General features: G+C 35.5%; 1 protein-coding gene across 3 annotated transcripts in view; it reads right to left on the bottom strand.

Annotated features, from left to right (window-relative positions):
- The window catches only part of LOC139979222 (thrombospondin type-1 domain-containing protein 4-like), a 159,777-nt gene that overhangs the window by 4,463 nt on the left and 138,676 nt on the right, over window positions 1-16,638 (bottom strand). For 2 of the 3 annotated variants that reach the window (XM_071989980.1, XM_071989983.1), the window contains 7 exons: window positions 15,334-15,463; window positions 11,697-11,901; window positions 8,129-8,299; window positions 7,406-7,579; window positions 5,891-6,064; window positions 3,505-3,655; window positions 1,278-1,310 (listed from right to left, as the gene is read on the bottom strand). In XM_071989980.1, coding sequence (XP_071846081.1) covers window positions 1,278-1,310; window positions 3,505-3,655; window positions 5,891-6,064; window positions 7,406-7,579; window positions 8,129-8,299; window positions 11,697-11,901; window positions 15,334-15,463 — 1,038 coding nt within the window. The remainder of the gene's footprint in view (window positions 1-1,277; window positions 1,311-3,504; window positions 3,656-5,890; window positions 6,065-7,405; window positions 7,580-8,128; window positions 8,300-11,696; window positions 11,902-15,333; window positions 15,464-16,638) is intronic. The other variant, XM_071989982.1, reaches the window with a different exon arrangement.

Raw genomic sequence — 16,638 nt, 5'->3', positions numbered from 1 at the left:
AAAGACAAGCATTACTACTTTAGGTAATTCAAAATTAAGGGGGCATCTTTTCAGATCTGTAAGGGGGCATCTTTTCAGATCTGGAATAAATTGCAGTGAAATTAAGGAACAGATGTTACAGTTTCTTCCAGAAAGGAAGATATTTGGCAATAATCCTCAGTAGATTTAGGTGCAGGGTTTATTAATCATCAGTAGATTTAGGTGTAGGGTTTATTAATCCTCAGTAGATTTAAGTGCAGGGTTATTAATCCTCAGTAGATTAAGTGCAGGATTTATTAATCCTCAGTAGATTTAGGTGCAGGGTTTATTAATCTTCAGTAGATTTAGGTGCAGGGTTTATTAATCCTCAGTAGATTTAGGTGCAGGGTTTATTAATCCTTAATAGATTTAGGTGCAGGGTTGATTAATCCTCAGTATATTTAGGTGCAGGGTTTATTAATCTTCAGTAGATTTAGGTGCAGGGTTTATTAATCCTCAGTAGATTTAGGCGCAGGGTTTATTAATCCTCAGTATATTTAGGTGAAGGGTTTATTAATCTTCAGTAGATTTAGGTGCAGGGTTTATTTTTCTTCAGTAGATTTAAGTGCAGGGTTTATTTATCTTCAGTAGATTTAGGTGCAGGGTTTATTTATCTTCAGTAGATTTAGGTGCAGGGTTGTCACAAGTAGCTGCCAAAATCCTTATTAAGGTCACATGTAAACAATGACACCTTTTTTTCTGACATTATTTGGGACTGATCTAAAAATACAAAGACAATTGTTATAGAGATACTGTCATAGCCTATAATTCACCTGTTAATGTCGGACATTGTTCAACGGCCTGTTAAACAATTAGCTATGGATTGTGATCAATTAATGTGATCAATATTTTCATTAATTTTCAGGATTAGGAAACCCCCCCCCCCCCTGCCCCACACAGATACAATAAAGTTGTGATAGCAAAACTGCACAGAACCATATAAAATAACAGACCTTCCCCTTTCCTATAACTTTTTCAAATAACCTTGTTCACAGTTTAAGTTAAAACCCAAATACAATAACACATAAAAGTAAAATTGAATACTATCACATTTATACAGTTGTTGAAGAAGACTATCAAATGTACCATGGACAGGACAATAAGAGAATATAATGAAGGCACAATACATAGTAAACAAACGATACTGTGATTTCATACAGAGAGAATATTATACAGGGGTACGATGAGGGAAGAGGGGAGGAGGGATAATTTCGATGAAGTTCTATCTCCCAACTAAGGGATGATTAGAATGGTCTCACCTTCGGGTGGAGAAGATGTAAGAGATGGTGCATCTATAAGAAGGTACAGTAAATAATGGTGAAGATAAAAAAAAAAAATGGCTCAAATGTTAAAATGATCACAATCATTTGTCCAAAAAAAAAACAAAAAAAACATGAAGCGAGCTAACATAACTTGGGATTCATGTGTACAAAAGAAAAAAGGACAGTTTATGTTTATGATGACATTTGTGAGATAATGTTTCAGCACTTTATGTACAACTGAATGTTCAAAAAACTATGAAATGGAAGTTAAAAAACAAAAATAAGAAATAGGTCAAAAAATTTCTCCTACAATTAGTTTTCATTCTAAAGGTACGGGTGCCATCGGTGCAAGGTATGATAGATGATTACTTTATAGTCAGTTTGAGAGTAATATGTCTCACATCTTAAGCAGAGGAATGAAAATAGTTGGGCTAATAGTCTTTCATTTTAGACAACACCGATTTTTAGCCTCCAAAATATACGTTACAAAAGTTAAGATTAAAAATGAAACAAAAACATTTTATATAGATTGCATAAGCAAAATAGTTTGCCAAAATGAAATGTGCAAAACCAAAGAAGATTTGAGGCAAAATGTGCATAAAAAAAACATGCAGAGTATGAAATGAATGATTCCTCATTTATTAGTTCCTTTCAAAGTGATGGCGCTTGTGTAGAGAATCAAGGTAAATCCCCTCCTGAGTAGAACAATAACTGTCTCTTACTCCGCACAGCTCTATGCAGCCCCTTCCACCACCACCACCCACTCACCCCAATACTATCTTTCATAATGTTGCTTTTAAGCCAGACATGTTCTCTCTAAAGGAAATGGATTCTAAAATGTGTGCAAAATTACCATTCTTAGCCATACAAATCAGCAAATTAGCACAGACTTGCTGTTCTGATTTGTTGGATGGGCCAGTTTGTTAGGGTTTTCTTTTTTTGCCAAAGTAAGTAATTAAGGAAACAGTCAGCCACTTATGAAAGGAATGTAATATGGTGTAACCAGTCTTGCTTGAAAAGAGCTGCTTTCTGTCTGTTGAGTGACAGATTCTTTTGTTTACCATGTAAGTTCAGGGTTAAGAACAAAGTACTTCTGAATGGCACTTTGGATCATTTATCTATGTTATCTTCTTTGCATTTATTTGAGTAGGTACGTGCTACTGTTTTTGGATTATTAAACAACTGATAACTTAACAATTGCCAATCAAACTTTTAACAGGAGGTACATCTTTTAATTAAGGCAAACTAGTCATGCAATCAAATTTCAAAGCAGAGCATAACAGCAGCTGGTTGATGCACATTATTGAGATTTAACAGCATGGGCACAATTCCTAATAATTTACAAGTAGCATAAACTAGAGCATATACTAAGATGTGTTCCTCATCACTCCAAAAGAATGCACACCAGTAGTGTTTTAAGCTTTTCATTTGATGACAAATAATTTCAGCCCAGAGCTTTATATACAAATTATACAAGGCCTCAGTACATCTGTGATGAATGTATGATAAGCTAAAAAGGCTGATTGTTGGTTTGCAAATATGAAGTATTGCTTTTTGACTGCAAGAAACTAATCTATAATATTTCTCTCAATATTGTTTATTCTTTCTCAATATATTGTTTTCTGTTGAGTGATAGGAGACTTTAGGTTGTGAATACAACCAGTTGCTTTTAGTTGGCTGTAACAAGTCAACCAGTTGCCGCAAACCACACATCTGAAAGGATTCCAACATATCAGTGAGGTTGGTTTTCCCATGGAATCATCATCTCTGACTCATTTCAAAGTTGCTAAAAAGTAATGAGTCTTTAGGCACCATCAGATGATATGGAAAGATTAGTTACAACTCAAAGTTTTGAGTAATCGCAAGCAAACATATTAATGAATGTAAATTGATAAAGAAATGTTACTAAGAATTTCATAATACCACAGTGCATCATGCATATTCATGAGATCATTTTGTTTAATCTAAAAGGATTCTCTAAGAGAATGGTTCTAGAAACATTTGCAGGATACTTTCTCAACACAAAAGAAATCAATTACTTCTAAGTTGGCCCTCAAAGTATAAAATAAATCTTCCTTAGGTTAAATACACAAAGCAGTTGATGAATTTAAAATAGCTAGGATACATACAGATATATTCATGATCTTTGCTTTGGAATGTTTGCTTAAACTGGCAAAGAGATAGAGGGTGATGTTTGAAATGTCTTGCTTGTGTTGGTACTTACTGGTTGGTGGTGCATTATCTACACATTCTTGAGGATTACAGTTTTCTAAATCTGATGGTCGATCCCCTATACATTCAGAGCTGGGTTCAAATGCTTCATTCAAACATTTGACCGTTCTGGTCATTACTCCACCACCGCAACTTCTGGAACACTATGCACGGAAAGAAAATATGGGAAAACTCCTTTGAAATTCATGAGAAATTAAGTTATTAAAATTGGACCCCTTTCTTGTTTAAGTAGAGGGATGTAACATTTATAATGTGGTGACCTTAACACAGAGCTCATAGGTTTTTGTTTCACCTTCTTAGCCTCACAGTTTGTCCAAAACATCTCTCTGATTTGACGTTTCAAAAGAAACAGCAATATCATTCAAAATTTTCAGCCAATTGATTAAAACTCTGGAATACCTCTTAACATTTCTGTTGAGCCATGATACAAAAAGAGAAATCATGTTCCTGTTGAATGAAAACTTTATTCTCATGTCAATAAATGACTTTGTGAAGAGATTGATTGGCTCTCTAATATTTGCTCTTTCAATCTTTCTTTTTTATTTGCATCAGTGTATAAGGTCCTCAATTTTCAAGCACCGCATATAGCATGACCCAATAGCAGCTATTTTTTCTAAATAAAATGTACAATTTTATGAACCCTGTGGATGAAAAGTGGCATCTTTCACCTTGGAATTATACAGACTTTTGACACCACCAGCAAAGTTTCCATTTGATCTACGTAGGCCAAGCATGATTTATTATTTTAAGTCTGAAGGTATGCAGTGTCATGTGCAAGGTTTAATGACTACTCCATAACCATTTTAAATATTTTAGTGTATCTTGAATATCTTCCAAAGTTCTAGACACTGGTAAGTTCATGTATTTTCTTTCATAACTATGCTTATTCCTGTGACACCACATTTTAATAACAATAAAACTTTTTTTTATTTCACATAAACAGTGGACCTGGGTGGAAGTTGTTATTTTTGTTAGTGTTAAAATTTTGTATTAAAGAGGCACATCGACTTTATGAAAACAATTTAACCAAACTTAGTCCTGAAATAAACAACCAAGTAGAATTTCAAATTATGTGAGACTTGCATGAGGTTGTGGAAATATCTGAAATCAATAGCAAATATTCCAGATTTCAAAGCAGTTGTAGCTGCGTATTTCATTCAGTGAGCAGTGATGACTAATTACACTTCTTCTTTCTTCCAAATTAAATTTTGTCATTACAGGACAATGACAGCTACATTTCACTGGGCTTATTATCCAACGTAGATTAATGTCATCCATATCACACAAGGTTTATCATTAAAACACTTTGAAAATTTGAAATGGTCAACCATCTCCTCACTAAGTTGCATCAGTTTGTAATACTTTTAATGGTCAACCATGGTTACATGATTTTGTCTCCTCTCCCCACTAAGTTTGTAATACTTTTAATGGTCAACCATGGTTACATGATTTTATCTCCTCTCCCCACTAAGTTGCATCAGTTTGTAATACTTTCAATGGTCAACCATGGTTACATGATTTTGTCTCCTCTCCTCTAAATACTTTTAATGGTCAACCATGGTTACATGATTTTGTCTCCTCTGCCCACTAAGTTTGTAATACTTTTAATAGTCAACCATGGTTACATGATTTTGTCTCCTCTCCCCACTAAGTTGGTTCAGTTTGTAAAACTTTTAATGGTCAACCATGGTTACATGATTTTGTCTCCTCTCCCCACTAAGTTTGTAATACTTTTAATGGTCAACCATGGTTACATGATTTTATCTCCTCTCCCCACTAAGTTGCATCAGTTTGTAATACTTTCAATGGTCAACCATGGTTACATGATTTTGTCTCCTCTCCTCTAAATACTTTTAATGGTCAACCATGGTTACATGATTTTGTCTCCTCTGCCCACTAAGTTTGTAATACTTTTAATAGTCAACCATGGTTACATGATTTTGTCTCCTCTCCCCACTAAGTTGGTTCAGTTTGTAAAACTTTTAATGGTCAACCATGGTTACATGATTTTGTCTCCTCTCCCCACTAAGTTTGTAATACTTTTAATGGTCAACCATGGTTACATGATTTTATCTCCTCTCCCCACTAAGTTGCATCAGTTTGTAATACTTTCAATGGTCAACCATGGTTACATGATTTTGTCTCCTCTCCTCTAAATACTTTTAATGGTCAACCATGGTTACATGATTTTGTCTCCTCTCCCCACTAAGTTGCATCAGTTTGTAAAACTTTTAATGCTTGAGCTCTTTTGTGTACCAGATTGCACATCTGCATATCCTCAACAGTACTTACTTACTCCTTGATTATTTGCTCAACTTTATAGCAGACACAAGTTCTGTTTTCTTAGCATTGTTAAGGAATCTTTCTAATAGAATTACCTGTGTAAAGTCTGCTGTGTACCAGGAGGAGCCACATTCTCTAACATTACATTCTTGGTTCTCGACTGGTTTATCATCTCTGCATTGGCTATCTTGGACTATAGTGTTACCGTCCCGATACGTCACACATAAAACCAAACGACTCTGGGATCCTGGACCGCATTCACTTGAACACTGTTGGGAGAGAGTGACATTAGAATGAAACAATCTGCTCAATATTGATATGGACCAAAAAGTCAGTGAAATAGTTCATTATTTATGAAAGTCGATGGTGAAAGTAACAAAATAGGTGCTAAGAAGAAAGTTTCTTATTCACATTTAACTTGAAAGAGTTAAAATTCTCAATATCACAGGGAACTGGATAGAATATTATAAACCAACCCAAAGATAAGACAAATAATTGTTTGGGTTTAAATGGGACTAGAACCATGGACCCCAGGGTTATAAACCCATCAACCCTGAGGTAACTCTGAGGTAACTGGATGGACAATGAAGTTTCCTCCTGGACCAAGGGCAAAAGTTTTATTAAAATTAATTTTCTCTATGAAAACCTGCCTCATATTTCAGATTAATATTTGTGCCAGATGTGAACTTTGTCAAACAGTCACAATGTGTTCACTTTTATATTACCTTCATGTAGCAAAGTTATTTCCCCTAGCTCCTTTTCTTTTCTCATTTAATCAGCTAAGTCACCTCCTATTCAAGTTTACCAGCTTTTTTCAGCCCCACCAATACCGCAGAAAAGAAGAACACAGTTTAGGCCCTTCAAACATTGCATTTCTTTGAGGATCTTGTGTGGGGATCATGAAATTTTACAGACTTTCTGAGTTATTTACATTCAAAAGAACATGATTAATGAAAGAATGTTTTGACATTTTGATTTCAAGAATGAAGACATGCCAGTGAGGGTCTCATAAATCAACAGGTGTATCAATCAATTGCCAAAGTCATGACTTGTATTGCTTCATGAGCAGCAATGGAAAAATGTGTCAAGGACACTTGGATTACTCTCTTAAAGTAGTATTATATTAAATTAGAACTGACTTTTTATTTTGGTTTTTCTTTATTTGCATTGCTTTAACAGTTTGTTATTTTCTAGAATGAAAATTATCAAAAGATTAGTTACAACTCAAAGTTTTGAGTAATCACAAGCAAACATATTAATGAATGTAAATTGATAAAGAACCTTAGACAAGGGGTTCTTAAGAAATGGCCTGTGAAAGATTTTGGTTTGGCCCGATGTAAGAAAATCGACCCACATTCTTGCACTAAGCAGGTATATATGGGCCTTTAAGGCCTTAGGCTAGCACACCATATCAGAATGGCCTGCACATTGTTAAACCTAGATAAAGTGAGAACCTAATTCTTCCTGGTCCTTTGCTTTAACTGACTCTAACTCTGGTCTTTGTAAAACAAAATATTCACAGAGATCCCAGGGCTGCTGTCTTAAAATGTTATTTTCCTTTACATATACAGTATAATATATATTTATATCAGTATTACTAAGTGACTCACCTGGGACCATTCTGACATGACCCATTTAGCACCACAAGATGCTCGGTTGCAAACCTTGGAGACACGTGGTTTTACCATTCCTGCACAGTTATCTTGGGATACTGCACCAGCACTCCCTGCTGTACTACAGATCACATTTCTACTCTTGTAACCACTTCCACACTCTGATGAACACTATACAACAAAACAAACATACAATATTATTTTATTCATCTGAATTGTATTACACAATCTGAAGTGACTCTTTGAGTGGATTTTTGTACATTTATTTATCAGTGATATTTTATTACTGAATTCCCACGACCATGCAGGTCATTAGATTGACATTATAGTCAAGTTTCCATAACGCGGTAAAAGTGAAAAGTATCGCAGCTTTCGAGTATGCCTTTATGTATGATTAATGCTATGAAAAATGTCTGGATATTAAAGAAATGTTCAGGATCTAATGGATAATAGGTTGATGAGTGACTTTCTCAATTTCATGAAGACAATCTGTAAGAGTGTCTAAGTTTGAACTTCTACAATCATATTTACAGTATAATCTTAGTAGATTTGATAAAACTTCCCCCAAAAATGTAAAAAAGCTGCTATAACATTACTAACATCTTTTTGTCAATAAAATTAATTTTATGGACTGACTTGTCACGTCCCATTAGGAGTCAGATGACGGTCATAGCTACCCTGTATCACTTCAATCACCTACTATGAAGATGGGAAACCTACCGATTCAGTGTAAAGTGAGTATAACCACTCCGGGATGCAGGAACCCATATCACATTCTTCTCTTTCAGAGGGTTTTGTCTGATCTGCACAGTGTCTGTCAGACACTTCTGTTCCATCTTGCTGACAGGTTACTCTACGCTGCTGTTGCCCTGTACCGCAATCCACAGAACACTATTAAAAATACCAAAATATAGTCGTTATAGTCAAATAAGTTATGTACACAGCCTTATATATTGTACTATACTTATGGTAGTAAGAGCAAAACATCTGCACCATAGGCGGTATACATATTAACAGAAAACTTACCTTATCCATTTCTAATGTTCAAATTTCTATAAGTTTGAAAGTACTATAAAACTATTTAAACATACAGATATATTCCTTTGCGCTATCCTTTCTCTAATGAGTTACAAGTGATTTGATGGTTCTCAAGCATGATACTTGTACTGCTGCACCACTATAGGGTGCTTTGCATACTGTACCATCAAGGTGCTTATCAGCACTACATTGCATAGTACATGATTGTGGTTGTGGGATGGGGTATTAACATAGGAACCCCACATTCAAGTGAACACTTTCAAGTAATACTATAATCAAGATCTCTCCATGATGGTGGTGTAGGCCTATATGTAAAGTATATCTTGCTTTCATATTTTATGAATGTCACCAGTAACAGTACAGGAAAGAAATTTGCCTGTTATAGCATAGCTAGAAATGTCACACAAAATGGCCATTTGTTACACAGATGTATCTAGATGATCACTGCATCATTTGTAAACAGACACATAGTCATTTCATAACATTGCAATGTATATACCAACCCTTGTTCCTTGCAGCAGAGTAGAATGCCATGCTAACACACACTGATATTCTGAACATTAATGTGTAAAGATTCAGTATGTATATAACATGAAAATGCAAAGTTTTAACTGATATTGATTAAAATCTGCATTTCCCATCCTGCTTTAACTACTGAGCCACTAAATACAGAGCCAAATGTTGATTTGATCGTTTATATTCCAGTCCACGCCGGTGGTACTGTATGTTGGACACTACCCAAGATGAAGAGTTGGCATACGATGGAAATAAATGTCTTTTTCGTGATCAAAGTTTGAGTGTTACAAAGCTTGTCTGTTTTTTCTAGATCACAAAGACCACCAACGATACATGTTAATCATAAAATATAAACAAGCATGAACTGGATCACTCATAAAACAGGCAATGCCACGTCCCTACACATCCTTTGAAGTATTTTCAAGGTATAAACATTTCTAAATCTTTTGTTTATATATATTTCATTTCTACATTTCTACAACTCTTAAATTTAGCCAGTTCATACCATTACTCTTTTTCCCGCACTTTATTCCACTTAGGTTCTTTAATGACATATGTTAACATATATGGCATTACATAAATTCAAAGGTCCAAAATATGTTCAGTTCCCTTAGTTCAGACATGAGAATTACTGAGACATTTTCTGTGGATTATTATTCAATATAGAGCGGGTAGAGGCTAACAACTTGGTATTGATCCAGGGGTATACAGCCCCCCCCCCCTTTCAACCCCCTACCCACAAAAACAAAACAATTATTTGTCTATAGCACAACCTTACTTGTCAACCTTATTATAGACCTAATTTTTTAACTAATTTATAGCCTTAAAAATATTTTATGTCTAATTTTTTTTTTCCACAGATCCCCTATAGCTTTAATTACCACAGGATCATAACTTTAACAACCTGGAACTGCCCCTGGCAAAGAGCAAATTGTTTAAACATGTCATATTATAGCTCAGTTTCTGTTGCAAATGTTTGACTTATTTCAAACATGCAACCTGTCAAATCTGGTTGTGGCTGGAGTGCAACAGAGACGACATATATGGCAAAAATGTGACAAATTTTGATTACTTGTTTACGGAATAACCCATTTATGCTCAGATAAATTCAGAGGGACTTAGAGTCACACAAAGCTTCTAGCTGATGGATGGCATTCCTCTTAGATTATGTTTCTATGTTCATGGAGTCAACAATAAGAATGAAAGCAATAAATGAGACAAGGAAGAGCTCTCTATACTCCTACAGATGCCATCGTACATGTGTACATACAGTAGCTACGTATATACCACATTTAGTGAATTCCTTTCCCGGTGTAAAGCCAATGTACATAATATCTAAGTAATATCAAAGAGGCACCGATACTGTATAAAAGCAAGTAAAACAGGTTTGATACTACCAATCATTACACCACCATACAGGAGTGTCTAAAGCCAGCTCAACTAATCCTGGGGGATAATTCTGTCACTATGCTCCCACTTCGAAGCCTTCATAATGTCATGGACACATGAAGAATTAGTAGTCCTCCTGACCCCTCCCCCACCCTGTACATCACATGATATACAAAACAATGGGATTTATAGCTGAGTGGTCTCTTAAAAAGATGGAAATTATATTACCACAGTGAACTGATTAAACCTTGATATTTGTAAAACCCCCTGCCCTGCCTTTCCTTGCCTCCTTTTCTCACTTGTGAAACCTGCTATCATGAAGAAATCAATTTTCAAAAATCTCTTAAAGTTAAAGTCTTCATAAATACTTATATACCTAGTTTGCCCTGGATAATATGGCTGGATTTATAACATCCTTCCTGTACAATATTGGAACATGCTTCACACTAGAGCCAAATAAAATGCACATTACATCATTTTCTTTCATAAGTTACTTTCATGTTCTTACAAAAACAAAAACAATAAAGACTTTTGCAGACAAGCCTCAAATCATGATAGCATCAAATTTCCATGGAATAGTACTACAATTAGGATGACTAAGAGGAAATTGAACTCATTGCTACGCTAAATTAATACCCCCTAGCTTCCTTCCAGTTTTTTTTGCGACTGTTCCAGTCACATTTCATACTTCGCATGAATTCATAACCTTTGCCTTCCGAACATCAAAATGTTTACATGATTTATCAGGATTTCCACATTACAACTGGCCGAAACCACTCCAGTCATGTCTAAAGAAAGAGTCGTATCATTTTCTTTTTAGAGGTGATAATTAAAAAATGGGGCTCCCCAAACTGATGTCATCAAAATCAACAGAGGACAAGTCATATCGGTGCTATATATATACTTTCACAAAACAACAAGCTGTTGCTATGAATGGGCACATCAGGAGTTGATCTCTAAAACTATATACAGGTGTATGTTTGCTTGTATTTATTGCAGATGAGATCGTTTGTAGAGTGTGTCTGAATTTTCAAGTGAGGCAAACTGTTTTAATTCAGCCCCTAACTTGTGTTTTCTAAAACATCTTATTTGTTCGGGGCAACTGAAAGTGACACTTGCATCTGATCATCCAGTATATCAGTATACAAATTTACTTGGTGTGTTTTATGCATGCTAGTTATGAGCACTGCGCTCCCCGATGATTGTGATACTTTGATTGAAATATTTGCAAACAGTCCTGACCACCCACATTACTTAGGACCTATACATGAGAAAGAGTTGCACCTCAACTAAAATGCTGGGGAGCCCCCATTGTATGCTAAATATTATATTTTCTAATGCCTACCTCTCCCCACTCTCCTGTCTCCCATGAAGGGCAACTTGGCACTTGGCATTGTTCTGCAGAGGCGGGTCTTGATGTCTGATTACAATTGGTGACGGGTACGGTTGTAATAACAGACTGTGTTCTCTGTTCTTTACAAAGCACTTGTCTTAATCTGCTTGAGCTTCCACAAGTAGCACTGCATTCTGTCCATTCACCAGCTGTCCATCTTTAAGAAGAAACAACAAACATGTATGCCACAATTATTAAAACATCAGTTTTCCCAACAGTAATCCCCCCCCCCCCTTCCCTTCACCCTTTCATCATCCTACTACACCATTGATCATCCTGTTGTACCTCATGCTCAATATAGTAATGGAACTTGAGAATTCTTTATAATTTTGGTAAATTTTAAATGACCCATCCTTTGCAGAGTTTTTATATTTTGTTGTCGTCGTGGCAACCAGTCCTGACAGATGCTTCAGCTAGGCTGCGACTCTAATGCATATTCATAACCATGTAGTTTGGAAGGCAGTTGTTTTTACAATACTGAACAGCAATGAACGATGAGTAAAATGAATAGAAGTTAACATTTTCTTGCCAGATGGCAGATTCCAAATACTGACTTAGCTTGTCAAGTTACCAACATCATCCACCATAAAACAAGACTACACATGTAGGCTATACCCATCCTAGCTCCCCCCCCCCCATTCCCCCTCCCTGCTCCTGACTTAAACTATTCAAAAGAATTCAACATATAAACAGATTTATGGATGGCTTAAAGAATTCTGAATTTGAAAAAGCTGTCAGTACTATTCTATAGTGCTACATTCCAAGAATGATGCAAAGTTGCAGGTTGACTGTATAACCATCTTATATTTCAAACCATGAAATGAAAATAGGTGATATATTAGTAAGGCAATTGTTAAACCTCACAATAAAGGTCAGTGGCCTGTTATATCCTTAGGATAAGTTGTTACATACAGTGTGTTTCTAAATTCTCTTCCCACTCCACTAATGTATTCAGTTCATGAAGCAGAGCATGTCATACCATGAGTCTATCACATAAATGCCATCATGTGTGGAACATCTCAACAATACATTAAGACATGTCATTATATCTGACACCAGAGTTATTACATCAATTAAAATATTTCAGAGTCATCATCAGGTACATCTTCCCTATGGTATGATCGATTTAAACTGCAATATACTTTTCACATAAATTGATCCCTCATATATCCATAACTTATTGAGACCACACTTGAAGTGTTTGACACAATTTCACAGATACTATAAACGAACCTTGCAATCCAGCTGCTATACATTAATAACCAAATGAAAATTCACTCTCAAAGTTACATGAGCAATTTTTCAAAAACCAGCTTGTAATTAATCTCAAACTGTAGTTCAACAAACTGCACATCAGCCGGGTGTTGCACTACGGGTAAACTTTTTATTTAGCTGGGCCCTGGAATTTTCTCACAGAGCTCTCGATTTTCTGTCTACAGATTTTCAATCTGCATGCGTAAGAGTACCTAAATTGTGTCCTGTTGCATCACCATGGAAGTTACACTAAAAGGGTCACATTGCCATCCTGGTGAGAGCACTAGTATAGTCAATACAATCTTAATACTGTCTTTCAAAAGTCTTACCAGGAGGGGAATGATGAAGTCGGAGGATGTGGTGGGGCAAAGGTCAGGTTACCTAAATGTCCTTGTCATACAAACTATATGAGGGAAGTGCTACAATCAAACCACCATTTGCTACAACATACTGTTGCATTATCTATCTCAAATATCATGTCAAGAAGTTAATGAAAAGCAAGATGAAGAGACAACCAAATTATTTCAAATTTCTCTATTAATTTCCAGGTCTTCTAAATAATTGGAGCTATGTCTAACAGCTTTCATGATCAATCAAATTGAATTTGCAAGGATTCATTTTTTTACTTTAGTGCTTTAGTGTTGATGATTTGAGAATTGATCCCATATTTCATAATTATACTTGAATGAAACTAAATTAAAATCATAGGTTCAGAAGCGTGAGAAGTTTAAACTCCGGTTGACCCTTGACCTGGGATTAGTTCGAGATCCTTCATCCGATCATTAATCCATCATATAAATACAGATACTTTAATGATAGGCTATGAAGGAAAATATGTCCGGTAACATCGATGTAGACCCCAAAAAAAGTGAAACGTGACAGGATCCTATCATTTCTTTGGGATAATGATAAACAACTTAAACAAATTTAATACCAACTTACTAGAAGAGGAACAAAAAATGAAAAAAAGAGGAAACAGAGAAGGAGAACATAAAGTGAAGTGCAAAGAAGCATAGAAAGGTTCTTTAAATAATAACAGGTCTGGTATCATTTTAATCTTGTTTAGTCTGGAAACATGAGTCAAGATAGTTGCCATGAGAGGGTAGTAAAGTTTACATTGGCAATTTCGTTTTCTTGGCTTCCCTTTTCAAATCAGCAGAGGAAATACCTCAGCCAAATTAGAGATTTATCAAGCACTAACTGCCCTGTTAAATTGACAGAAATGATGATATTAGTGTTTATAAAGTAGCTGGCTCATACACTTTACATACATGTAAGTTATGTGTAAATATGAATTGGACACTTTTGTTTTTCATTTTTCTGTCAGGTCATGTTACATGAATGGTATGCCAGATCATACTGTCACTGTCAACATGAACAAACTTCTAAATAATTGACAGTGTGATTTCTTGATAAGCAGCTGTATATATACACCAAATATTTGCAGGGGCAAGGACCCCACTCAAATTGTGTTTGATTATTTACCTAGTCTGAAGGTTTTCTGAGTTATGCTTGGGTTACATTCCAATGTTTTTTTGTCTCAGGATGTAGAGGAAACCAGTAGGTACAAAAGAAATAGCATGAAATTTATGAGGAGACAGGATATACTCAAGTACACCTCTCAGCTTTTTCTGAAGATCCAAAGTTATATTGCCAACAAAAATCATAAGCTGAGGAAAATTACACCAAAACAATCTGACCTAATTTGGGAATACTTGACAATCCAATGACACTACCAATTTTTCTACAGTTAATATTTACTTCCACAAAAGCACAGTTTCTGAAAATATGGGAAATTCTTATTTCCTTATTTTCCTCTGATTTATAATCTTACAGTTTCAATTACTCGAAAATGCTACCATTCCCACAGTTTTCCTTCAGAAGTACTGGTTGAAGTGTGGTTGAAAAAGATTTCCATGAAAATCATTGGATATAGGATAACACATTCAGATATAACATTTGACCTTTTCACTGAACTTTACTCTCTCCCCATTTTTCTTTCCCCTTAATCTGTGCTACTTAGTGTTGGAGATAAATGGTTGTCGAATTGCATGCCATAATATTGGTTCCCATCTTGAATACACATATCATCACAACTACATACATATCAACAAACCACACACAAGACAACTTTGAGGACGCCTCCACTCAATCTACTGTCCTACACGAAATAATTTATATATTTAAGTTTGAATACGATTTTTGGTCAATATCATGGGATATAACAAACTGGAATCATGACCCCTCCTCTCTTTTCAGAAATATGCCACCTTCTATCTTCCCCTCCCTCCCTCCCTCCCCCTCCCCCCCTCCCCCCTTTGCCAGTAATACTTACGTAGGAGGACAAGGTTGTGTGTTGCATGCCATGATCTTGGCTGCAGGTTTCCAATCTTGTATACACATATCATCATCAACAGGAGACAGATATATCGTATCCACACAATGTGACATTGACTGCTGAATACCTGATGTGATGCAAAAAAAGGGATAAGTTTAATGATCTGAAATACAGTGATACATATGAACTAACAAATATACAGAGGGCTGAACACATTCTACAATATCACTATTAGGTAATGTTAATAGTCACATGACCTTCTGAAGATGGTTTCAACACCTAATAACATTAGTCATGGAACAGGCACGAGGAGATGGTGGTGAACACCTCCCCCCCCCCACCCCTCATTTTCAACCCCCAAAAAAACAAAAAAAGTATTTATTCAGAACAACTGCATGTCAACTTAATTATATACCTCATTAACATGTAGCCTAAATATGACTCAGAATGAACCATTTCATTTCTAAACTTTGTTTTTGGGAAGGTAACACCTGAACCAACCTAAAGGAGATTTAGCATCAGTCAGTTCATCCAGGACTACACTGCCTCCATTTTTAATTCCTAGATCCACCCCTAAAACATGGTAATACTGAATGCAACAACAGTACATAACAGTACATAAAGTTTAGCAGACCCTCAGTTTCAGGGTTATGTATGCCATGTGCACCATAGTTTTGAAGTGGTAGGATTAGTAGTACAAAGGTTAACCAACTGGCAGCTACTCTGAATTTGAATTTCCTTGTTTCTATAGTTTAGACTTTTAAGTTAATCATCTAAGTACTGTACATTCAACATTGAAATCTAGGGTCACAGGGTTCCCACTCAGATCAGGAAAGGTATTTATAATGATAATATTTGATAACCATTATCAAGCCCCATATTGCATGATTTGTATCTTTGTGTCTATTTGTCCAAGCTGTGTAATATCCATTACATAGTTGGATGCTCCTCAGGCTTAAATATATGATGGGGATCTAAAAACCACTGGGCTGCTCCTATTTATGCAGCGATTCACTTACTTACTGTCTAGCATGGCACAGAAAATAATTGATTTTGTTTCTGGTGTATTTTAGGCGAATTAAGTTAACAAATCAATTTTACATGTTTTCACGTTCTGATTATCTTTCTATATATAGCTTTAATAATCCAGTACTTATATAGTTGCAACATCAGATTCTGTTACTGAATCCAAGCCTTATTTCACAAGTTATAGTCAGTGTAATCAGGGGAATATATGTGAGTATTAAACAGTATTTGTAACTTCTTGTTTCCAATAGTTTCTAAAATGATTTATTATTAAAT

This window comes from Apostichopus japonicus, chromosome 13, assembly GCF_037975245.1.
Source record: "Apostichopus japonicus isolate 1M-3 chromosome 13, ASM3797524v1, whole genome shotgun sequence".
NCBI lineage: Eukaryota > Metazoa > Echinodermata > Holothuroidea > Aspidochirotida > Stichopodidae > Apostichopus > Apostichopus japonicus.
The sequence above is the reverse complement of the archived record's forward strand: the minus strand, read 5'-3'. Positions and strand labels throughout refer to the sequence as shown.